The sequence below is a fragment of the Scyliorhinus canicula genome, chromosome 19 (genome assembly GCF_902713615.1).
Source record: "Scyliorhinus canicula chromosome 19, sScyCan1.1, whole genome shotgun sequence".
NCBI lineage: Eukaryota > Metazoa > Chordata > Chondrichthyes > Carcharhiniformes > Scyliorhinidae > Scyliorhinus > Scyliorhinus canicula.
Window position 1 is genome coordinate 104016343 of NC_052164.1, and position 23104 is coordinate 104039446.

The 23104-nt window shown below is 49.2% G+C and overlaps 1 protein-coding gene across 1 annotated transcript; it reads left to right on the forward strand.

The window, feature by feature from the left end:
* vps11 (VPS11 core subunit of CORVET and HOPS complexes) lies at positions 1-23104 on the forward strand. The gene is made up of 16 exons (XM_038779199.1): positions 1-169; positions 656-804; positions 4690-4828; positions 5247-5410; positions 7358-7602; positions 9162-9363; positions 11205-11356; positions 12689-12875; positions 13228-13371; positions 14489-14686; positions 15303-15464; positions 17129-17268; positions 18075-18277; positions 19359-19530; positions 20857-21079; positions 21901-23104. The coding sequence occupies exons 1-16, from the start codon at positions 22-24 to the stop codon at positions 22066-22068; spliced, it is 2796 nt and encodes a 931-aa protein (XP_038635127.1). The 5' UTR covers positions 1-21; the 3' UTR covers positions 22069-23104.

Sequence of the window (23104 nt, forward strand, 5' to 3'; positions counted from 1 at the left end):
TGGGTCATGTGACGGTGCAAGATGGCGGCCTTCCTGCAATGGAGACGCTTCGTTTTCTTCGACAAGGAGCCGCTGGTGGAGCGCGGGGAGGCGGAGCGGGAATTCCGCTGCCCCGGGGACTCGGCCATCAGCGTCTGCACCAGCGGCAGAGGCAGCCTGGTGCTGGGCGATATCCTTCACTTCAACCCGCGGCTGCAGAGGCCGGAGTAGGCCGCAGAGCCTGGGGCCCGGGTTCCACCTCCCCCGGGCTGGGCCGCAGAGCCTGAGGTCCGATTTCCACCCCACCTCCCTGGGTTCCACTCCCTGGGCTGGACCCCAGAGCCTGTGGTCCGGGTTCCACCTCACCCCGGACCGGGCCTCAGCCTGGGGACCGGGTTCCACCTCTCCTCGGGCTGGGCGCTCATCACATTCCTGTTCTTGACTACTGGAGATTCCAGGTTGTTTTGTACAAGAGCCGGAGGGAAGTGCAGATGCTTCACTCTCTGACTCCTGGGTCAGTTTTAAAGAAACAGTTGCCAGTGAGAAATTACATTTCCTGACGGTGATCAGATCAATTGTGGTTCATATTTGTGACCTGTTTGTGAAACTTTCTTCTCCCCTGTAGATGTTAGTTTTGCTGAGATTGTAATGAATGAGTTCCTTAACAATAGAGCACATATTGAGGGGACTATCTGGTCCCTGTCGCGGACATTACAATCCAGCTCCTTCCAGGCATACAAGCTGCGAGTTACACACCTCTACCAACTCAAACAACACAGTATCCTGGTCTCGGTGGGTGAGGATGAGCTAGGCATTAACCCTTTGGTGAGTGACGTAAACCTAGTTAATCAGCAAATGAACCAAGTGTGTAATTGGGGGAAGCGGTGGTCTATTGGTGTCATTGGACAGAATAATGCTCTGGGGACCCAGTTTGAATCCCACCATGGCAGATGGTGGAACGTGAATTCAACAAAAAAAGCCTGAAATTAAAAGTCTAATGATGGCCATGAAATCATTGTCATAAAAAACCTAATGTAGGGCAGCACGGTGGCGCAGTGGGTTAACCCTGCAGCCTCACGGCGCCGAGGTCCCAGGTTCGATCCCGGCTCTGGGTCACTGTCCGTGTGGTGTTTGCACATTCTCCCCGTGTTTACGTGGGTTTAGCCCCCACAACCCAAAGATGTACGGGGAAGGTCGATTGGCCACGCTAAATTGTCCCTTAATTGGAAAAAATTAATTGGGTACACTAAATTTTAAAAATAAATAAATAAAACAATAAAAAACCTCATGTCCTTTAGGGAAGGAAATCTGCCATCCTTACCTGGTGTGGCCCAAACGTGACTCCAGACCCACAACAATGTTGTTGACTCTTAAATGCCCCCTGGGCAATAAATGCTGGCTCAGCCAGCGACGCCCACATCCCATGGCTGAATAAATAAAACTCCTAATGAGCAATCAGGGCACTACCATATCCGTGGCTGTATGAAAGTGAAATGTCAGACACACAGAAGCTGAAACGATTGTTCAACTTAACTTCAAAATGAGCAACGGGTAAAATGTCTAAAATAAAATTTATCCCTCTCTTTCACCCTGCCCGGTTCTCTCTTCAACTCTCCTGAGGGCCCTGACTCCTGGGGTGCTGGTTCTATAGACACTCCTTGTCCCCGGTACCTCATCTGGGTGGTTGTGCAGGGGGACCAGGCATGTGAGCTGCAGTGTGCTGCTGGTACACTGACTAAGAGTTAGGCTAACCAGTAACAAGCTACACCTGGGCAGGACTGGAACCAATGTCCTTGGGGGTGCTTTTGCTAATGCTGTTGGGGAGTGTTAAAACTAATGTGGCGGGGATGGGAACCAAATGAGGAGGTTCGTGGACAGTAAGGAGGTAGTAATTAAAGCCTGTAAGGAACTAGATCATGAAGTCAGCGTGACTAAGGGGAAGAGTAGGCAGGGAGCAGATGATGAACGCAAAGGGACTGGTGGTCTGAGGTGCATTTGTTTTAATGCAAGAAGTGTAGTAGGCAAGGCAGATGAACTTAGGGCTTGGATTAGTACCTGGGTGTATGATGTTATTGGTATTACTGAGACTTGGTTGAGGGGAAGGGAAGGATTGGCAACTAAATATCCCAGGATTTCGATGCTTCAGACGGGTTAGAGAGGGAGGTAAAAGGGGTGGAGAAGTTGCATTACTGGTCAGAGAGGATATCACAGGTGTGCTGAAGGAGGGCACGATTGAGGACACGAGCAGTGAGGCGATATGGGCAGAGCTCAGAAATAGGAAGGGTGCGGTAACAATGTTGGGGCTGTACTACAGACCTCCCAACGGGGAGCGTGAGATAGAGGTACAAATATGTAAACAAATTATGGAAAGATGTAGGAGCAACAGGGTGGTGGTGATAGATTTTAATTTTCCCAACATTGACTGGGATACACTTAGTGTCAGAGGTCTAGATGGAGCCGAATTTGTCAGGAGCATCCAGGAGAGTGTTCTAGAGCAGTATGTAAATAGTCCAGCTCAGGAAGGGGCCAAACTGGACCTGGTGTTGGGGAATGAGTCCGGCCAGGTGGTTGAAGTTTCAGTCGGGGATTACTTTGGGAATAGTGATCACAATTCCGTAAGGTTTAGAATACTCATGGACAAAGACGAGAGTGGTCCTAAAGGAAGAGTGCTAAATTGGGGGAAGGCCAACTATACCAAAACTCAGCAGGAGCTGGGGAATGTGGATTGGGAGCAGCTGTTTGAAGGTAAATCCACATTTGATATGTGGGAGGCTTTTAAAGAGAGGTTGATTAGAGTGCAGGACAGACATGTCCCTGTGAAAATGAGGGATAGAAATGGCAAGATTAGGGAACAATGGATGACAGGTGAAATTGTGAGACTAGCTAAGAGGAAATAGGAAGCATACATAAGGTCTAGGCGACTGAAGACAGACAAAGTTTTGGAAGAATATTGGGAATGTAGGACCAATCTGAAACGAGGAATCAAGAGGGCTAAAAGGGGTCATGAAATATCTTTAGCATACAGGGTTAAGGAAAATCCCAAAGCCTTTTATTCATATATAAGGAGCAAGAGGGTAACTAGAGAAAGGGTTGGCTCACTCAAGGACAAAGGAGGAAAGTTATGCGTGGAGTCAGAGAAAATAAGTGAGATTCTTAACAAGTACTTTGCATCGGTATTCACCGAGGAGAGGGACATGACGGATGTTGAGGTTAGGGATGGATGTTTGATTACTCTAGGTCAAGTCGGCATAAGGAGGGAGGATGTGTTGGGTATTCTAAAAGGCATTAAGGTGGACAAGTCCCCAAGTCCGGATGGGATTTATCCCAGGTTACTGAGTGAAGTGAGAGAGGAAATAGCTGGAGCCTTAACAGATATGTTTGCAGCATCCTTGAACACGGGTGAGGTACCGGAGGACTGGAGAATTGCTAATGTTGTCCCCTTGTTTAAGAAGGGTAGCAGGGATAATCCAGGGAGTTATAGACCAGTGAGCTTGACGTCAGTGGTAGGGAAACTGCTGGAGAAGATACTGAGGGATAGGATCTATTCACATTTGGAAGAAAATGAGCTTATCAGTGATAGACAACATGGTTTTGTGCAGGAAAGGTCATGTCTTACCAACTTAATAGAATTCCTTGAGGAAGTGATAAAGTTGATTGATGAGGGAAGGGCTGCAGATGTCATATACATGGATTTCAGTAAGGCATTTGATAAGGTTCCCCATGGTAGGCTGATGGAGAAAGTGAAGTCTCATGGGGTCCAGGGTGCACTAGCTAGATGGATAAAGAACTGGCTGGGCAACAGGAGACAGAGAGTAGTAGTGGAAGGGAGTTTCTCAAAATGGAGAACTGTGACCAGCGGTGTTCCATAGGGATCCGTGCTCGGACCACTGTTGTTTGTGATATACATAAATGATCTGGAGGAAGGTATAGCTGGTCTGATTAGCAAGTTTGCAGATGATACTAAGATTGTTGGAGTAGCAGATAGTGAAGGGGACTGTCAGAGAATACAGCAGAATATAGATAGATTGGAGAGTTGGGCGGAGAAATGGCAGATGGAGTTCAATCCGGTCAAATGCGAGGTGATGCATTTTGGAAGATCCAATTCAAGAGCGAACTATACGGTAAATGAAAAATCCCTGGGGAAAATTGATGTACAGCGAGATCTGGGTGTTCAGGTCCATTGTACCCTGAAGGTGGCTGCACAGGTCGATAGAGTGGTCAAGAAGGCTTGCCTTCATCGGAAGGAGTTGGCAGGTCATGTTACAGTTGTATAAGACTTTAGTTCGGCCACATTTGGAATACTGCGTACAGTTCTGGTCGCCACATTACCAAAAGGATGGGATACAGATCCTTAGAAAATAGGCGACAGTTTTACATAGAGGATCTGGATCGGTGCAGGCTTGGAGGGCCGAAGGGCCTGTTCCTGTGCTGTAATTTTTCTTTGTTCTTTGTTCTTTTTTCTTTGTGCTACTCCTGACTCACAGACCCTCAGGTGATGCAGTCAGATATTGACCATGTTCTTCGCTCCAGAAGAATTCCTGGTGTTTGTTTTATTTTAAGCTGTTTATCTCTGAGATCAAGGTGTTTTGTCGGGAAATTTTGCAGATTTGGGAATTGTGGTGGGAATTGATGAGGTGGAGATAACAGCTGGATTTCCAATAAACATGGAATTCATGGAACTCAGTGTTTTAATTTTACTTTCCGTTCCAGGTGAAAGTCTGGAATCTGGAGAAGCAGGACAGCAGTGGGAATCCTCTCTGCACGCGGATATTTTCTGCAATTCCTGGAAATAAGCCCACGGAAGTCTCCTGCCTCACCGTCCATGAGAACCTTAACTACATGGCAATTGGTAATCGGCAGTAACTGCTGCTTATTTTGCTGAGATCAGCTTAACAGCACAAGTCAATACAATCTGGGGCATCACTGACCTGTGAAACTCAATGCTCCACCGTGCAATGCATCTGCTCGGAGGTATCCTGCACCATTAAACCCTCCTCTGTCACCCTGCAAAAAACGGAATCAGTCTCTTTAAACAGTTACATTCTTTCAGTGGCTCTTCCTCTTCTAAAGTCAGGATTTTTTTTTTTGTTACTATGAATTTACAACAAAGAATCAGGAATTCAGCCCAACGGTTCTGTTCTGATGTTTGTGTTGCAGATCAGCTTCCTCACTGTCAACATAACATATTCCTTTCCTTTCCGTGTGTTTATCTGGCTTTCCCCTCAATACATTTACACTGTTCACCTCAACCACTCTGTCCTCTGCAGGTTTCACGGACGGTAGTGTTGTCCTGAAGAAAGGGGACATCACTCGTGACAGACACAGCAAGACCGAGGTTCTACCAGAGGCCACCTACCCCATCACTGGCCTTGGATTCCAGCAATCTGGGAAACAGACCCATCTCTTTGTCGTTACTACCGAGAATGTCAAGGTGGGTGGGATTTGTTTTTAACATTGGGAAAGTGAGTGTTGGAAAGGAGGGAAAGTGAGTATTGGAAAGGAATGTGTTGAGCGCACACTGTGATTCTCTCTGATAGGAGGAGATTCAGCAGCTGAACAAAAATTATCACTGATCATATTGTAGCAGTTTGACTGAGGATTGGTGGGTCACGCACCAATTAACCAAAGAGAAAATGTTGGAAAATCTCAGCAGATTTGGCAGCATCTGTAGGGAGAGAAAACAGCGAACATTTCGAGTCCAGATGACCCTTTGTCAAAGCTCCAATTAACCATGTTGTTTGAGAAACAGCAAAGCAGAGTAGCTCTTTCCCCAGTAGATTCATGACAACTGCCCTGTTGATGTTGAATTGAGGTTTAATCTCTGGCCAGTGCCAAGGCTACCAGGGCATCAATTGTGATACTGAGGGAGCGCCGCACTGTCAGAGGGTCAGTACTGAGGGAGCGCCGCACTGTCAGAGGGTCAGTACTGAGGGAGTGCTGCACTGTCAGAGGGTCAGTACTGAGGGAGTGCTGCACTGTCAGAGGGTCAGTACTGAGGGAGTGCTGCGCTGTCAGTGGGTCAGTACTGAGGGAGTGCCGCACTGTCAGAGGGTCAGTGCTGAGGGAGTGCCGCACTGTCAGAGGGTCAGTACTGAGGGAGCGCCACACTGTCAGAGGGTCAGTACTGAGGGAGTGCTGCACTGTCAGAGGGTCAGTACTGAGGGAGTGCTGCACTGTCAGAGGGTCAGTACTGAGGGAGCGCTGCACTGTGGGAGGGTCAGTACTGAGGGAGTGCTGCGCTGTCAGTGGGTCAGTACTGAGGGAGTGCCGCACTGTCAGAGGGTCAGTACTGAGGGAGTGCCGCACTGTCAGAGGGTCAGTACTGAGGGAGTGCTGCGCTGTCAGTGGGTCAGTACTGAGGGAGTGCCGCACTGTCAGAGGGTCAGTACTGAGGGAGTGCCGCACTGTCAGAGGGTCAGTACTGGGGGAGCGCTGCACTGTCAGAGGGTCAGTACTGAGGGAGTGCCGCACTGTCAGAGGGTCAGTACTGAGGGAGTGCTGCACTGTCAGAGGGTCAGTACTGAGGGAGTGCTGCACTGTCAGAGGGTCAGTACTGAGGGAATGCCGCACTGTCAGAGGGTCTGTACTGAGGGAGTGCTGCACTGTCAGAGGGTCAGTACTGAGGGAGTGCTGCACTGTCAGAGGGTCAGTACTGAGGGAGTGCTGCGCTGCCAGAGGGCCTGCGCTGAGGGAGTGCTGCGCTGCCAGAGGGCCTGCGCTGAGGGAGTGCTGCGCTGCCAGAGGGCCTGCGCTGAGGGGGTGCTGCACTGCTGGGGGGGGGAAAAGGTGCTGTCTTGGGTGAAGGGGGTGTAGCGGGTGGACAGTGCTGTCGAGAGAGGGGGCAGCAGTGCCGAGGGTGTACCTTAGAATAAGATGTTAAACTGAGGCCCAGCCTGCACCCATGGTGTATGTAAAATATGGCAGGAATGATTTGAAGAGGCGCAAGAGTGTCGGCCCCAATTTCCTTGCCGTTGTTTATTTTTTATTAGCGACACTGAACCAGATTAGGTTAGTCATTAGCATATTGGGGCCGGTATAGCACAGTGGGCTAAACAACAATTGGCTTGTAATGCAGAACAATGCCAGCAGGGTGGGTTCAATTCCCGTACTGGCCTCCCCAAACAGGCGCAGGAATGTGGTGAATAGGGGCTTTTCACAGTAACTTAATTGAAGCTGACTTGTGATACTAAGCTATTATTATTATGTTGCAGTTTGTGAGATTTTACTGTGCACTGATTGGCTGCCATATTTCTTGCATTACAACAGTAACTCTGCTTCAAAGAATGTCATTGTCTGTAAAGTGCTTTGGGATTTCCTGAATTGTTTGTGCTGTATAAATGCAAGTTCTTTCTTGCTCTCACTTTGCACTCTTTTGTAGTCGTTCAATGTTTCAGTGAAGGATTTCCCTGTGGTTGAGCTGGATAACCATGGCTGCAGTCTGCACTGTTGCGCCCTGTGTGATCCCTCGCAAGATAACCAGCTGATTGTTGCGGGCGATGACTGTGTCTATCTGTACCAGCCCGATGAGCGTGGCCCCTGCTTTGCTTTCGATGGGCAGAAACAGATTGTTCACTGGTATCGCGGTTACCTCATCATCGTCTCGAAGGAAAAGAAGATCTCCAAGTATGAGAATACTTTCATTTCCTGTCTTGGGGGTTGTTATTATGGAGCTTTTGACAGTCACCAATTCATTTGAAGAAAAAAATCAGCTCTCAGTTATGAAGTCCAGACTAGAATTAATTAGACCAGTAATAAACATTGCAGCAGCAAACCCAGGATTAATCACCCTCACATGGGAGTAAAGCTCCCTCCACACTGTCCCCATCAAACACTCCCAGGACAGGTACAGCATTGGGTTAGATACAGAGTAAAGCTCCCTCTACACTGTCCCCATCAAACTCTCCAGGGTAGGTACAGCACGGGGTTAGATACAGAGTAAAGCTCCCTCTACACTGTCCCCATCAAACACTCCCAGGACAGGTACAGCACGGGTCAGATACAGAGTAAAGCTCCCTCTACACTGTCCCCATCAAACACTCCCAGGACAGGTACAGCACAGGGTTAGATACAGAGTAAAGCTCCCTTTACACTGTCCCCATCAAACACTCACAGGGTAGGTACAGCACGGGGTTAGACACAGAGTAAAGCTCCCTTTACACTGTCCCCATCAAACACTCACAGGGTAGGTACAGCACGGGGTTAGATACAGAGTAACGCTGCCTGTACACTGTCCCCATCAAACATTCCCAGGACAGGTACAGCATGGGGTTAGATACGGAGTAAAGCTCCCTCTACACTGCCCCCATCAAACACTCCCAGGACAGGTACAGCAAGGGGTCAGATACAGAGTAAAGCTCCCTCTACACTGCCCCCATCAAACACTCCCAGGACAGGTACAGCACGGGGTTAGATACAGAGTAAAGCTCCCTCTACATTGTCCCCATCAAACTCTCCAGGGTAGGTACAGCATGGGGTTAGATACAGAGTAAAGCTCCCTCTACACTGTCCCCATCAAACACTCCCAGGACAGGTACAGCACGGGGTTAGATACAGAGTAAAGCTCCCTCTACACTGTCCCCATCAAACACTCCCAGGACAGGTACAGCACGGGGTTAGATACAGAGTAACGCTCCCTCTACACTGTCCCCATCAAACACTCCCAGGACAGGGACAGCACGGGGTTAGATATCGATTAAAGCACCCTTTAGGTTGAGTAAGTTATTGATGGTGAATTCCACCTCTCAGCTGAGAGGGAGATGGGGTTGCCAAGGCCAGGGTCTTCAGGATGGGCTTGGAGTGTCCTGAGGTCTGATTCCATTGGTTATGCGGTGATGGTGGATGAGATTATGGACTGAAACCTGCCATTCTGTTCCCGTTCACAAAGCCCCATCTCCACCCCCAGGGGTGTGGAGATGCCGGTGTTGGACTGGGGTGACCTCCCCCAGGGGAAAAGAGGAATGGGTATTGAATGTCATCCTCACAATGCCCAAGAATTCATTTTTTAAAGTTGTAGGTTCAAGCTCTACCCTGGCATATTAAACAAGTGCTGGATGTGCAACTCCAATCAGACAGGGAATAAATTGTAAATGTTTTTGTTTTTGGGTGGAATTATTTTGCTGTGTGGGAGGTCTGAGCTGCGGGTTTCCCTCACTGTCTCATCTTTCACTGCTTCTTTCCCCCAGGACTGATTTTGTTGGAGGGAATGAACAATCCTGTGAAAAGCAGATATTAACCATATACGACCTCGAAAATAAATTCATCGCCTACATGGCGGCTTTTGATGACATTGTTGATGTTATGTCCGAGTGGGGATCACTCTACGTGCTGACCAGCAATCGGAAAATCAGCGTTCTGCAGGAGAAAGACACGCAGACAAAACTTGAGGTACTGACCTTGCAGACCCAGGGTGGTCAGCGGGAGGCAGACACTCACAATAGCAGAGGCCCATGTACAATTTGCTCAATATGAATCATGTCAGAATGGTGGAGGTGGAGCACTCTGTGTCTAATATTTGGGCTGCAGTGTTGTAGTGGCAAATGCTGAATGAGTGCAAATCTCTGTATAAAATTTCAAAAATGGGTGGCACAGTGGTTAGCACTACTGCCTCATGGCGTTGAGGACCCGGGTCACTGTCCTTGTGGAGTTTGCACATTCTCCCCGTGCCTGCGCGGGTCTCAGCCCACAACCCAAAGATGTGCAGGGCAGGTGGATTGACCACACTAAATTGCCCCTTAATTGGGAAAAAAATAATTGGGCACTTTAAATTTATAAACAAATATAAAACTTCAAAAATTCGAATTCAGTAATTCGAACTAAGCTGGTCTCAGTAAAAGTGATCATGGAGCTATCACAAAAAACTGGTTTACTCGTGTCCTTGAGGGAAGGAAATGTGCTCTGTGACTCCAGTCCCTCATTAACATGCTCTCTGAATTCATCTCCCAAAGTTACTCCTTTTATATTAACCTGTTACTCGTGGTTCAGAAAAGGCAGCTCATTACCGTCAGCTTTGGCAACTAATAATGGGCAATAAACGCTAGTGACAGGGCAGCACGGTGGCGCAGCGGTTAGCACAACCGCCTCACGGCGCTGAGGTCCCAGGTTCGATCCCGGCTCTGGGTCACTGTCCGTGTGGAGTTTGCACGTTCTCCCCGTGTCTGCGTGGGTTTCACCCCCACAACCCAAAGATGTGCAGGGTAGGTAGATTGGCCACTCTAAATTGCCCCTTAATTGGAAAAAATAATTGGGTATTCTAAATTTAAAAAAAAATAAACTCTAGTGACAGCTGCATGCTGGAAATCATGATGAAGTTCAAGACCCACTCCATAAATTGAGCTCCTTGATCTATGTTGATACCGAACACGGGGGTGTTGCACTGTCAGAGGTGATGTGCTTCGATTGAGGCAATGAGCTGGGGTTCTGTCTGTCAGGGGGTTTTGTTTGCATTGTGGTAACAGAAAGGCTTCTCAAACAAATCAGTAATTTGCGAGTATGTTTAAGACTCGTGGTGAGGTTACACGTTTAAAGCAGCTTTCTGACCAGTGGAAATAGGCATTCAGTTTCTGTCTCATGTTTGGCTGATGATCCCGGACATGTTTGAATCGCACAGTTGAAGTTTGCACAGTTAATTAACCGGGGAGATCCCCCTTGCAATATTGAAGTAAAATATCGTACTGGAGTATAGCGTGGGCAAATGTGAGGTTATTCATATTTGGGAGGAGGAACCACAAAACATAACCTTTGGAAATGGTGACGTACTATTATGCGTTGTAGTTCAGAGGGATTTGGATATCCTTGTAGATGAAACATGAAGCTAACTTGTAGGCATTGTATCCTGGAGTTGGAGTAGGAAACCTTGCTGCATTTATATGGAGCTTTGGTGAGATGACAGCTGAGTACTCTAGTTTTGTCCTCCAACTCCTGTTTCTCGTGCAGTCCCAGTTTTCATTGTTCCAGCATTGGTAATCATGCTTCCATTGTCCAGGACCCTGAACTCTGTAATCTCCTCCCCAAACCTTCACCATCTCTTTACCCCTTTGTCCTCCTCTTCGACAATCCTTAACAGGGTAGCACTTTGGCAAAGTTTTTAGTCTCCTGTGCTGTTAGTTCTTTATGTTGCTTGGTGTCAGATTCTGTCCAGTGAAGAGCCCTGAAATGTGTTTTCTACAGATTATTGGCCTTATCTAAATGCTAATCTTTGCTGATGAGACATTGTTCCTGTTTGACAGATGTTATTTAAGAAGAACCTGTTTGTTATGGCAATCAACCTGGCAAAGAGTCACCATTTAGATAATGATGGACTAGCGGAAATCTTCCGCCATTACGGTGACCACCTGTATGTGAAAGGCGATCATGATGGTGCCATCCAGCAGTACATCCGGTACGTGCAGCCCAGACCACGCGGTACGTGCAGCCCAGACCACGCGGTACGTGCAGCCCAGACCACGCGGTACGTGCAGCCCAGACCACGCGGTACGTGCAGCCCAGACCACGCGGTACGTGCAGCCCAGACCACGCGGTACGTGCAGCCCAGACCACGCGGTACGTGCAGCCCAGACCACGCGGTACGTGCAGCCCAGACCACGCGGTACGTGCAGCCCAGACCAACCTGTACGTGCAGCCCAGACCAACCTGTACGTGCAGCGCAGACCAACCTGTACGTGCAGCCCAGACCAACCTGTACGTGCAGCCCAGACCACGCGGTACGTGCAGCCCAGACCACGCGGTACGTGCAGCCCAGACCACGCGGTACGTGCAGCCCAGACCACGCGGTACGTGCAGCCCAGACCACGCGGTACGTGCAGCCCAGACCACGCGGTACGTGCAGCCCAGACCACGCGGTACGTGCAGCCCAGACCACGCGGTACGTGCAGCCCAGACCACGCGGTACGTGCAGCCCAGACCACGCGGTACGTGCAGCCCAGACCACGCGGTACGTGCAGCCCAGACCACGCGGTACGTGCAGCCCAGACCACGCGGTACGTGCAGCCCAGACCACGCGGTACGTGCAGCCCAGACCACGCGGTACGTGCAGCCCAGACCACGCGGTACGTGCAGCCCAGACCACGCGGTACGTGCAGCCCAGACCAACCTGTACGTGCAGCGCAGACCAACCTGTACGTGCAGCGCAGACCAACCTGTACGTGCAGCCCAGACAACGCGGTACGTGCAGCCCAGACCACCCTGTACATGCAGCCCGGACCAACCTGTACGTGCGGCCCGGACCACCCTGTACGTGCAGCCCAGACCAACCTGTACGTGTAGCCCAGACCACGCGGTACGTGTAGCCCAGACCACGCGGTACGTGCAGCCCAGACCACCCTGTACGTGCGGCCCAGACCACGCGGTACGTTCGGCCCAGACCACGCGGTACGTGCGGCCCAGACCACGCGGTACGTGCGGCCCAGACCACGCGGTACGTGCGGCCCAGACCACGCGGTACATGCGGTCCGGACCTCCCGGTGCCCAGACCGCCCGGTGCGTGCCGCTCAGTTCCTGAAGGGTGGGTAGGGGGATTGCTTCTGATCCACAGTCACAAGTCACCTTCCAACAGGCATAAAACTGATTAATGAATGGCACAGAATAGCAGAACCAAAGCCCAGCTCCAACTCCAGCCCTCAGATTGGAGAACACGCCACATAGCCAGGTGGTTAGGAGTCCCAGCGATTGTGTGACTGTTTCATGACATCACTAAACCTCTTCCTCACTGCAGCACGATCGGAAAGCTGGAGCCATCCTATGTGATACGGAAGTTTCTGGATGCACAGCGGATCCACAACCTAACCGCTTACCTTCAGGCCTTGCACCGGCAGACACTGGCTAATGAGGACCACACAACACTTCTCCTGAACTGTTACACTAAACTGAAAGACAGCTCCAAGCTGGAGGAGTTCATCAAGGTAAAATCAGCAACTCTTCCCACTGCCTACCGGCCCCCAGCACACAAACAACCTGCTGATTCACAATGAGGAAACACAAGTCCTTCAGCATCCTTTTGCTGTTCACAGTTTCACTCAGAATCTATGAGCTTGAGACTCTGAAGAGAACACTGGATAGGTGGGTCTGACTGGTGGCGGGGGGAGTGGGGGATGGGGGGGGGGGGGGGGGGGGTGTCAGCGGACATGGGGATCCTGGGGGGGGCTCCGAGGGAAAGTGAAGGTTGTGAAAGGTGCTATTTATATTTCCTGCTAGTCGGCAGTTCAGATTTGGGATTGACCTCTGCATTTTGATCTTTATTCACTTTCATCGCAGACCAGCGACAGTGAGGTCCACTTTGACGTTGAGACTGCCATCAAGGTGCTGCGGCAGGCGGGGTATTACAGACATGCTGTCTATCTGGCTGATAAACACTGCCACCACGAATGGTACCTGAAGATCCAGCTCGAGGATATCAAGGTAACTCTTTTGCTGCTGTCAGCTGCTCCTCCTCTGAACAATGGCACCAATGTGTGTCTATCTGACAGGGGCTGAACGGGGAGGAGGCATTTGTATAGACCCTGTTCACACCCAGGCACTGTGTTCTGCACCCTGCCATCTTGTTGTTTCTCTCTTCTGCTCTGCCGGTTTTCCAGTGCTTGGATCTGTTATCAGATGTTGCAACAACTCCATCTCTGTCCCTGGGAAATTAACGAGCAGGAATCGGTGTGTAATAAGCACGGTTGGGGCAGCGCGGTGGCGCAGTGGGTTAGCCCTGCTGCCTCACAGCACCGAGGTCCCAGGTTCGATCCCGGCTCTGGGTCATTGTCCGTGTGGAGTTTGCATATTCTCCCCGTGTTTGCGTGGGTTTCACCCCCACAACCCAAAGAGGTGCACACTAGGTGGATTGGCCACGCAAAATTGTCCCTTAATTGGAAAAAAATCAAGTAGGTACTCTAAATTTTTTTTTAAAATAAGTGGCTGGGAATGTGACCCTGGATCGTTACAGATTAGACTGTCTACTTGTGTCTGCAGATGTTCTTCATTCCATTATCACTCTCCCACAGCACAGCCAACACAAGCGTTGAGTTTTGTAATTGAGCACAAGAGAAATGGGTGACAAGTTGGTCACATTTTGTACCCTCCAGAAACCCCTGGGAGTAACACAGTAGCATAGTGGTTAGCACTGTGGCTTCATAGCGCCAGGGTCCCCGGTTCGATTCCCCGCTGGGTCACTGTCTGTGCGGAGTCTGCACGTTCTCCCTGTGTCTGCGTGGGTTTCCTCCGGGTGCTCCGGTTTCCTCCCACCGTCCAAAGACGTCCAGGTTAGGTGGATTGCCATGCTAAAATTGCCATTAGTGTCCAAAAAGGTTAGGAGGAGTTATTGGGTTACAGGGTTAGGGTGGAAGTGAGGGCTTAAGTGGGTCAGTGCAGACTCGATGGGCCGAATGGCCTCCTACTGCACTGTATGTTCTATGTTTTATAGAGACTGATTCGCCACATTCCCCAGATGTAAAACTGCGATCTATTGGGTAAAATGTTTCCTCCTTGCCCCTCTCTGAGCTCCTAATTCCAGGGATCTGTTGTTTCTTCACAGAACTACCAGGAAGCTCTGTACTACATTGCAAAGCTTCCCTTTGACCAGGCAGAGAGGAACATGATGAAATATGGGAAAACACTGATCCATCACGCCCCAGATGAGACCACTGAGCTGCTGAAGGCCCTGTGTACAGACTACAGACCCGGAGGAGACCCTCCAGCAGAGAGAGAGCCTGTCAGCAGATACAAGGACAAGGTACTGGCACAGCCCACTGCCAACCCCACTCAATATCACCAAAGGTGGAGGTTGTTTGGTTCATTGTGTCTCTGCCAGCCTTTGAAAGAGTTATTCCATTAGTCCACTCTGCTCTTTTCCCACCCGCCCTATCAGAGCCCTGCAGATGTTTTCCAGTCCAGGATCTTTCTAACCCTCTTTTCAAACTTCTTATTGAATTTGCTTCCGCCGCCCTTTCAGACAGAACCTTCCAAATGATCACAAATCACTGCATTTAAAACACAACTTCTCATCTCCTTAATTGTACCCCCACCCACCCTTCTGGTTACAGAACCAGCAATGGAACCAGTTTCTCCTTATTTACCTTAGTTCTGTACATCTTGATCAAATCACTCCTTAACACGTTCTCTATTCTAAAGAGAGCAACCCGAGCTTCTCCAGTCTCTCCCCGGATCTGAAGCCCATTCATCCCAGGTATCATTCTTGTAAATTTCCTCTTCACCCTGTCCAAGGATTGACATATTTCCCAAGTTGCCTTACCCAGAGTTGGACACAATAGCCAGCGGGGCTGGACCAGTGGTTTCCTAAAGTTGCCCATATTTCTCACTTTTCCTTGTGATTTTCTATTTTGTTTTAGGCAAATTCCGAGCAATTTATTTCAATCTTTGCCAACAACCCACGGGAGCTGAAGAATTTCTTGGAGCACATGATCCAGGTTCAGGTTAACTCGCCGCAGGGTGTGTACGATACGCTTCTGGAACTCCGACTGCAGGACTGGGCACACGAGGGGGATTCTCAGGTTTGAACGCTGTGTCTTCCCCCATTGAGATTTTCACTGATTTGCAGATTGGTAATGAAGACATACTTTTGTATCCTGAGTACAGCGTGGGGTAGAGGGGTGGAAATGTTCCTAATTCCTCCTCCAACAATTTCCATCATCACAGCCTCAATAGCACCTCTTTCTGGTCCTCTGCAATTCCTATTTCTTCCACTGTCCCTTCTGGAACTTTTAATTGAGATTCTTAATTTATTGGGGAAGATTCCCATTTATGTTTGTGCTCACTTGATGTCCATAAGACCATAAGATATAGGAGCAGAATTAGGCCACTCGGCCCATCAAGTCTGCTCCACCATTCAATCATGGCTGATATTTTTCTCATCCCCATTCTCCTGCCTTCTCCCCATAATCCCTGATCCCCTTATTAATCAAGAACCTAGCTATCTCTGTCTTAAAGACACTCAGTGATTTGGCCTCCACAGCCTTCTGCGGCAAAGAGTTCCACAGATTCACCACCTTCTGGCTGAATAAATTCCTCCTCATCTCTGTTTTAAAGGATCGTCCCTTTAGTCTGAGATTGTGTCCTCTGGTTCTAGTTTTTCCTAGAAGTGGAAACATTCTCTCCACATCCACTCTATCCAGGCCTCGCAGTATCTTGTAAGTTTCAATAAGATCCCCTCTCATCCTTCTAAAAGCCTTTGCTCCATCACTCTCTGTTTGATCAATGAATAATTATATCAAATTTAAAGCACAGACCAATCCGTGTTGGCATTAACGAGAACCGTCTCCTGTCCTTCCTCCCTCACTCCATCAATGTAACCCTCTCTTACTTTCTCCCTCGTGTTTTTCCTGCATTTATGCCATTTTCCTCAGCCACTCCCTGTGGTAGTGAGTTCCACATTCTCATTGGTATCTGGCTGCAGACATTTCTCTATTTGATTTCTTGGCAACTATTATTTTTTGGTGGCCTTGAGTTTTGCTCTTCCCAAATGGAAACATTCTGTGTCTACTCTTATCAAACTCACCCACAATTTGAAGACCCTGATTTCATTCATCACTCCTCAGCCGTCTCTTTTCAAGATAAAATAGTTCTTCATTTCTTGATAGATATGACCTCACAATTCTGCTATCATCCTTAAATCTTTCTTGCATTTCTCCAATGTCTCTAAATCCTTTTTATAAATTGCACATGTTCTCCATGTGTGAGCTAAGATTTGATATGTTTAGTATAACCTTTCTACTTCACAATCCCCCTCATGTTTGGCTTGCTTTCTATATGACCTTGTTAATCTATGTGACTACCGTTAGTGATGTGTGTATTTACCTCCAAGATTCCATACTGTTGCTCCAAAATGAAATACCTCACATTTACCTACATTGACATTAATTGCTTGTGGACCCATTCTGTTTATTAATGTTCTCTTGTGTTATGGCTGTCGCCCTCTGTACTGACCACTCCAGCTCACCACCAAAATGTGGTGTCATTCACAAAAGTGCAGTTTTAAGAGCCAGGACTCAAAATGATCAATGGCACTTTGATTCCAACTCCAGGGGTAGTGGGTACGGAGGGCGAGCGAGTTTGACGTCCTTGTGCTTCCAGGCAGTCAGTAGTGATGCCGGAGCTCTGTTTTGCTGTGGCCTACGGCTCTGTATTGAATGGTGATATTGTTGCATTTCTCACTCAGGCAAAGAAACAGCTGCAGGAAGATGTGATGAGCCTGTTGAAGAGTGGATTATTTAAGGCTGTCTTTGACAAGGCACTGGTGTTGTGCCAAATGCATAATTTCAAAGATGGAGTGTTGTACCTGTACGAGCAGGGCCGACTGTGAGTACAGAATTAGATCACTCGTGTTTCTGAATTGTTGTGACATCCTTAATCTGTTGCGAAGACACCGACTGTATCAGTCTTTTATAATTTACAGCTGCTGCTCAGAGGCTTACTCAGAGCAAGCATTGCTGTTAGTTTTACTCATAGGGGAGCTGGTGGGGGGAAAGAGGGTCAGGGAGCTCGGGGGTGGGATGGGGGTGTAAGAGTCTGGGAGCTCGGGGGGAGGGGGAGTCGGGGGAGCTAGCAGGGGGTGGGGGGGCCAGACGGGGAGGTTAGGGAAGGACTTCCAGGGCTTAGAGATCCAGGTAATTGAAGGCATGACCAACAGTGACAGAGTGAAAGGATACAGGAGGTCACATTTTGTGGAATGTGGAGAAGCTGGGAGGTCGTACCTCCTGGAGGTTGAAATGGGGAGAGGTGAGACCATTGGAACAGTTTGAACGCAAAGGCCGTGGATAGAGGGACTCCGGGTGGCAGCATCGAGTGTGGCTCAGAGGATAGCACCTTCAGAGTCAGAAATCCTGGGTTCAAGTTGCACTCCGGGAACCAATATTACTGGACTGCTGCACCCTGAGATACCGTGATGTCAAATGAGGACCCTGTGTGCTTCCTCGGGTGTAAAGGATCCCATGGGAATCCCATGGCACTGTTTCAAGAGGATCGGGGGATTTCCCCCTACTGCCCTGGCCAATATTTATTTTATGGAGAGAATGCTGACTGAGGAAAGGGCAAAAGGATCGACATTGTCCTAGTCTCTGGTGTCTCTCGATTCTATGTTGTAACTACTTTCTGTGCCGGTACAGGTACCAGCAGATAATGCATTATCACATGCAGAACAATGAGTATGCCAAGGTGATTGAGACATGTGAGTGGTACGGGGAGCAGGAGGCCTGTCTGTGGGAACAAGCACTGGGATACTTTGCACGAAAGGAGGAAGATTGTAAGGAATACATTGGCAATGTGTTGAGGCACATTGACAGGAACAACCTCATGCCTCCGTTGCTGGGTAAGGCCTGGGTCTTCTCGTTGTATTGTGTCCTATAGCAGGAACTCAGCTTCCTTTGTGGGTGGAAATGGACTCACCCACTGACCCGATTAAACTCTGAATGTCTTGCGGGTCAACCTATCCTTTTGTCCATTTTGAAATGTGCTTTCCAAGTCATTCTAGTGGCAAATCACCAGGTTTCCTTTTACCCCTCCCCCACCTGAAGCTGCACATACAATCGTGTAAGCGGTCTTACCTATTTCACAAACGTCCGCCAGCATCCCATAGCTGAAGAAGTGAACGATTTGTCTACTCTGATGTTTGCTTCAATAGAGAACACAGAAAGGTCCAAGTTGGCAGCCACACGGCATGTGACAATCTGCATCAAATCACATGATCAGAGATGATGTCTGTTACATTTTACTAATCGGCACTAAGTCACGATGTTCGTTTGGAGAAGCAGTTCAAACACGATGGGCCAAATGGCTTGCTGCACTGCTTCAATTCTGTGGGACTTTCATTAGCTACATCTGGTTTCCCAGTTCACCACATGTGGCCAGTGGTTAACATATTGCACAACATTGGGTTACAGTAACAGAGGTTCAGTAAAATACCGAATGATGTTGTGCAGACACTGCTCTGTGAGTGGGCTTACTGCTATGAAGCAGACAGACCAGATCACTTGACCACACCGGTACTTCACAACGGCCTGGTTCTCCTGACAGAAGGACTGTCCACGTGCTTTACAATTGCGAGACCAGAAATAGGGAGGGAGCAATTGTACAGTTTGGGCAAAAGAAATCCCAGCTTGGGGGAGGGTCGTTGCCATTCCCTTCATTCCTGGGTGCAACACATTGCTCCTCTGAAAAGAGAACTGAACAGCACTGATGGAGGCCACTCAGCCCATTGCACCGTTGCTTTCTCTCTGAAAGGGCTTTCCAGATTTACCCAATCTCTGCCTTGACTTTTCCTCATAAACCTTTTAAATGTTTGCTTTCAAATATTTACCCACTTCCCCTTTAAAAGCTGTTTGAGATTCTGCTGCCTGTCTTAGTGGTTCTGTTCATCAATCTGAGCTGTCTCTGGCCTCCTCTTCTCTCAGTTGTACAGACGCTGGCTCATAACTCCACAGCCACACTTTCGGTCATTAAGGATTATCTCATTAACAAGCTGCAGCAGGAAAGTGACCACATTGCTGAGGATGAGCGAAAGATCAAACAATATCGAGAGGAAACCAAGAAAATCCAAGAAGAGATTGAGGAACTAAAGAGCAGGTAAATTAGCATAAAGCAGCCAGGATGTTTCTTTGCCTCATTGAGTCAGGTAGAAGTTAAAAATGGGGTTGATGTCCCCTGTCTGCATCTCACCTACAATGCAAACTGGGACTCAACCTGTAACCAAACCACCTGACATCTGGCACGACTGCGATATGTGTTTTGCTCCTCTTCAAGGTATTCATTTTCCAAAGGTTTTGGGGTAACTCTGTCTCAGGGCTGCGGAGAGGTTTGTTGGGGTTCAACATTCCTGTCTTCAGGAAGCAGAGGCTTAACCTGAGCTCCACACTGCCGTGTGCAGAGAGCAGGTTCCATCCTTTAGCTGTGAACATGAGCTCACTTTCTCTAACTTCCTCATTTTCACCTGTGTTCCTCACCCTCCTGCATGTTAGATTTTTAAATGAAAGATTGTGGATTAGGACAGAGTTATCGCGTGTTTAGGACGGAGTCGCCGCGTGTTTAGGACGGAGTCGCCGCGTGTTTAGGACGGAGTCGCCGCGTGTTTAGGACGGAGTCGCCGCGTGTTTAGGACGGAGTCGCCGCGTGTTTAGGACGGAGTCGCCGCGTGTTTAGGACGGAGTTGTCGCGTGTTTAGGACGGAGTCGCCGCGTGTTCAGGACGGAGTTGTCGCGTGTTCAGGACAGAGTTGTCGCGTGTTTAGGACGGAGTCGCCGCGTGTTTAGGACGGAGACGTCGCGTGTTTAGGACGGAGTCGTCGCGTGTTTAGGACGGAGTCGCCGCGTGTTCAGGACGGAGTTGTTGCGTGTTTAGGACGGAGACGTCACGTGTTTAGGACGGAGTCGTCGCGTGTTTAGGACGGAGTCGCCGCGTGTTCAGGACGGAGTCGCCGCGTGTTCAGGACGGAGTCGCCGCGTGTTCAGGACGGAGTTGTCGCGTGTTTAGGACGGAGTTGTCGCGTGTTTAGGACGGAGTTGTCGCGTGTTTAGGACGGAGTTGTCGCGTGTTTAGGACGGAGTTGTGTGTTTAGGACGGAGTTGTCGCGTGTTTAGGACGGAGTTGTGTGTTTAGGACGGAGTTGTCGCGTGTTTAGGACGGAGTTGTCGCGTGTTTAGGACGGAGTTGTCGCGTGTTTAGGACGGAGTCGTCGCGTGTTTAGGACGGAGTTGTCGCGTGTTTAGGACGGAGTTGTCGTGTGTTCAGGACGGAGTTGTCGCGTGTTTAGGACGGAGTCGCCGTGTGTTTAGGACGGAGACGTCACGTGTTTAGGACGGAGTCGTCGCGTGTTTAGGACGGAGTCGCCGCGTGTTTAGGACAGAGTTGTGTGTTTAGGACGGAGTTATCACGTTGATGTTTATCTGTTGTCAGTGCTAAGATTTTTCAGAAGCCCAAGTGCAGCATGTGTAACAGTCCCTTGGAGCTGCCATCTGTCCACTTCCTGTGTGGCCACTCCTTCCACCAGCACTGCTTCGAGAGTTACGCAGACACTGACTCCGAGTGTCCAACTTGCATGCCCGAAAACCGCAAAGTCATGGACATGATCCATGCCCAGGAGCAAAAACAGGATCTTCATGACAAGTTCCAGCACCAGGTAATGCGAAAAGTTTTGCATGCGAGGGTCGAGGGTTAACAGGACGGTATTGTGTTTGAGGACTGACAGAGTACTTGCCCTTGACGGCCATCGCAGTTGATTCTGATCCCCTTTGACAGCTAGCTATGCAGAAATTGAAACTCAGACTGCCTCTTTCCTGCGACCCAGAGTCACTGTGGACCTAGATCCATAGAATTCCTACAATGCAGAAGGAGGCCATTTGGCCCATTGAGCCTGCACTGACCCTCTGAAAGAGCACCCTACCTAGGCTCACTTCCCCCATCTTTGCCCTGAGGGGCAATTTAACATGGCCAACTAACCTGCACGTCTTTGGACTGTGGGAGGAACCGAAGCACCCGGAGGAAACCCACATAGACACGGGAAAACTCCACACAGTCAGTGACCCAAGCCAGAGTCGAACCTGGAACCCTGGTGCTGTGAGGCAGCAGTGCTAACCACTATGCCACCATGCCACCGTAGTGGTCAGTCGACTGTGTAAAACACAGTGCATTGGACAGAGCCTTACTCAGAGCCTGGCATTCCTCCACACGTGTCACCGATTGTGTCGTGTCGCCGATTGTGTCGTGTCGCCGATTGTGTCGTGTCGCCGATTGTGTCGTGTCGCCGATTGTGTCGTGTCGCCGATTGTGTCGTGTCGCCGATTGTGTCGTGTCGCCGATTGTGTCGTGTCGCCGATTGTGTCGTGTCGCCGATTGTGTCGTGTCGCCGATTGTGTCGTGTCGCCGATTGTGTCGTGTCGTGTCACTAATCCCATGCTCTGTCGTCCCTGTCCCTAACACTCTTAATTGTTTCTTTCCCAGCTGAAGTGTTCAAAGGATGGATTCTCCGTCATTGCGGATTACTTTGGTCGTGGAGTCTTCAACAAACTGACACTAATCACGGACCCCCTCCCTGGGAGAGCAGCCACTGCGAACATTGACGTTGCACTTCAAAGGGACTTATTGATACACACTAAGAGAACAGCCTAGGGGCAGAACCCAACACCTGCACCTTCTTCAAACATTTTGTGCTGTCCTGCTGTAATCTAGAAGTTACAGAAAGTTGACTTGTTTGGTGACAGACTTGCTGCGCCGGTGAGGGGTTTGTGTATCTGACGTGAATCAATAACCCTTTAGAGCCACATCTCATTGGGTGTAGCTGGCAATAGGCATTCTAGCCATAGATTAAACCCCGAAGACCCTTGGTTACTATTGGCGGGAGAGACCGATCCCTCCAGCTCTTATTTTGGGATAAGGCTGGCTCCAGCTTTCAATTTAGAGTAATTTTAAATTGTCGGAAAACACAACACTGTGTCCAGGGTGTATGCTCGGTCCCACGGCCCTCCATAAAGGAGTCAGGGAAGCTAGCAGTGTCCAGCTGCACCGTACATTCATGTGCAATATTGAATTATGAGTTTGAAGTCTTGTATCATGAGAGTTCTGCATGCAGACCCACCAGAACTGTTTGGTGTTGGTGTGAATTGATGCCCTCCTGGTGTGAATTGATCTCCCTGACAGTTCACAACAATACTGGAGAAAATCTTACAAATCATGAATGGATTATTGCCCCAACGCCTCCGCATTAAATCCCCTTCCTCCACCGGCTGCACAATAAGATCCTGTCCGACATTCCCGTAGCTGGCAATGTTGGGGAATGGGAATTGTTTCCTCCATCTCAGTCCATCTGCTCTAAATGTCTGATTGTAGCCGTTATGTATCTTACCAGGAGACAGGAGGGTACAGTCCTGATGATAGTATCCTGTGTGGTTTTCCAGGTGCCCCATAAGGAGTTTACATTGCTTTTAGGATTTGACTTCACTGACTGAGGCCAGCTTCTCGCTCTGACTTACACAGATCACTGGGCAGGTTCTTTCCTAGGTTCTGTCCTAGGTTCTTTGTGATTTGTCTATTTCCTAGTCTTGCATTTTCTGCTCTTCTGCCTGGTCAATGATAGATTGTATCTGTGTAGCTGAAATATAACCGTCACAATTTGAAAATGTAAATAAAGAGTATTGCAGTACTCCAA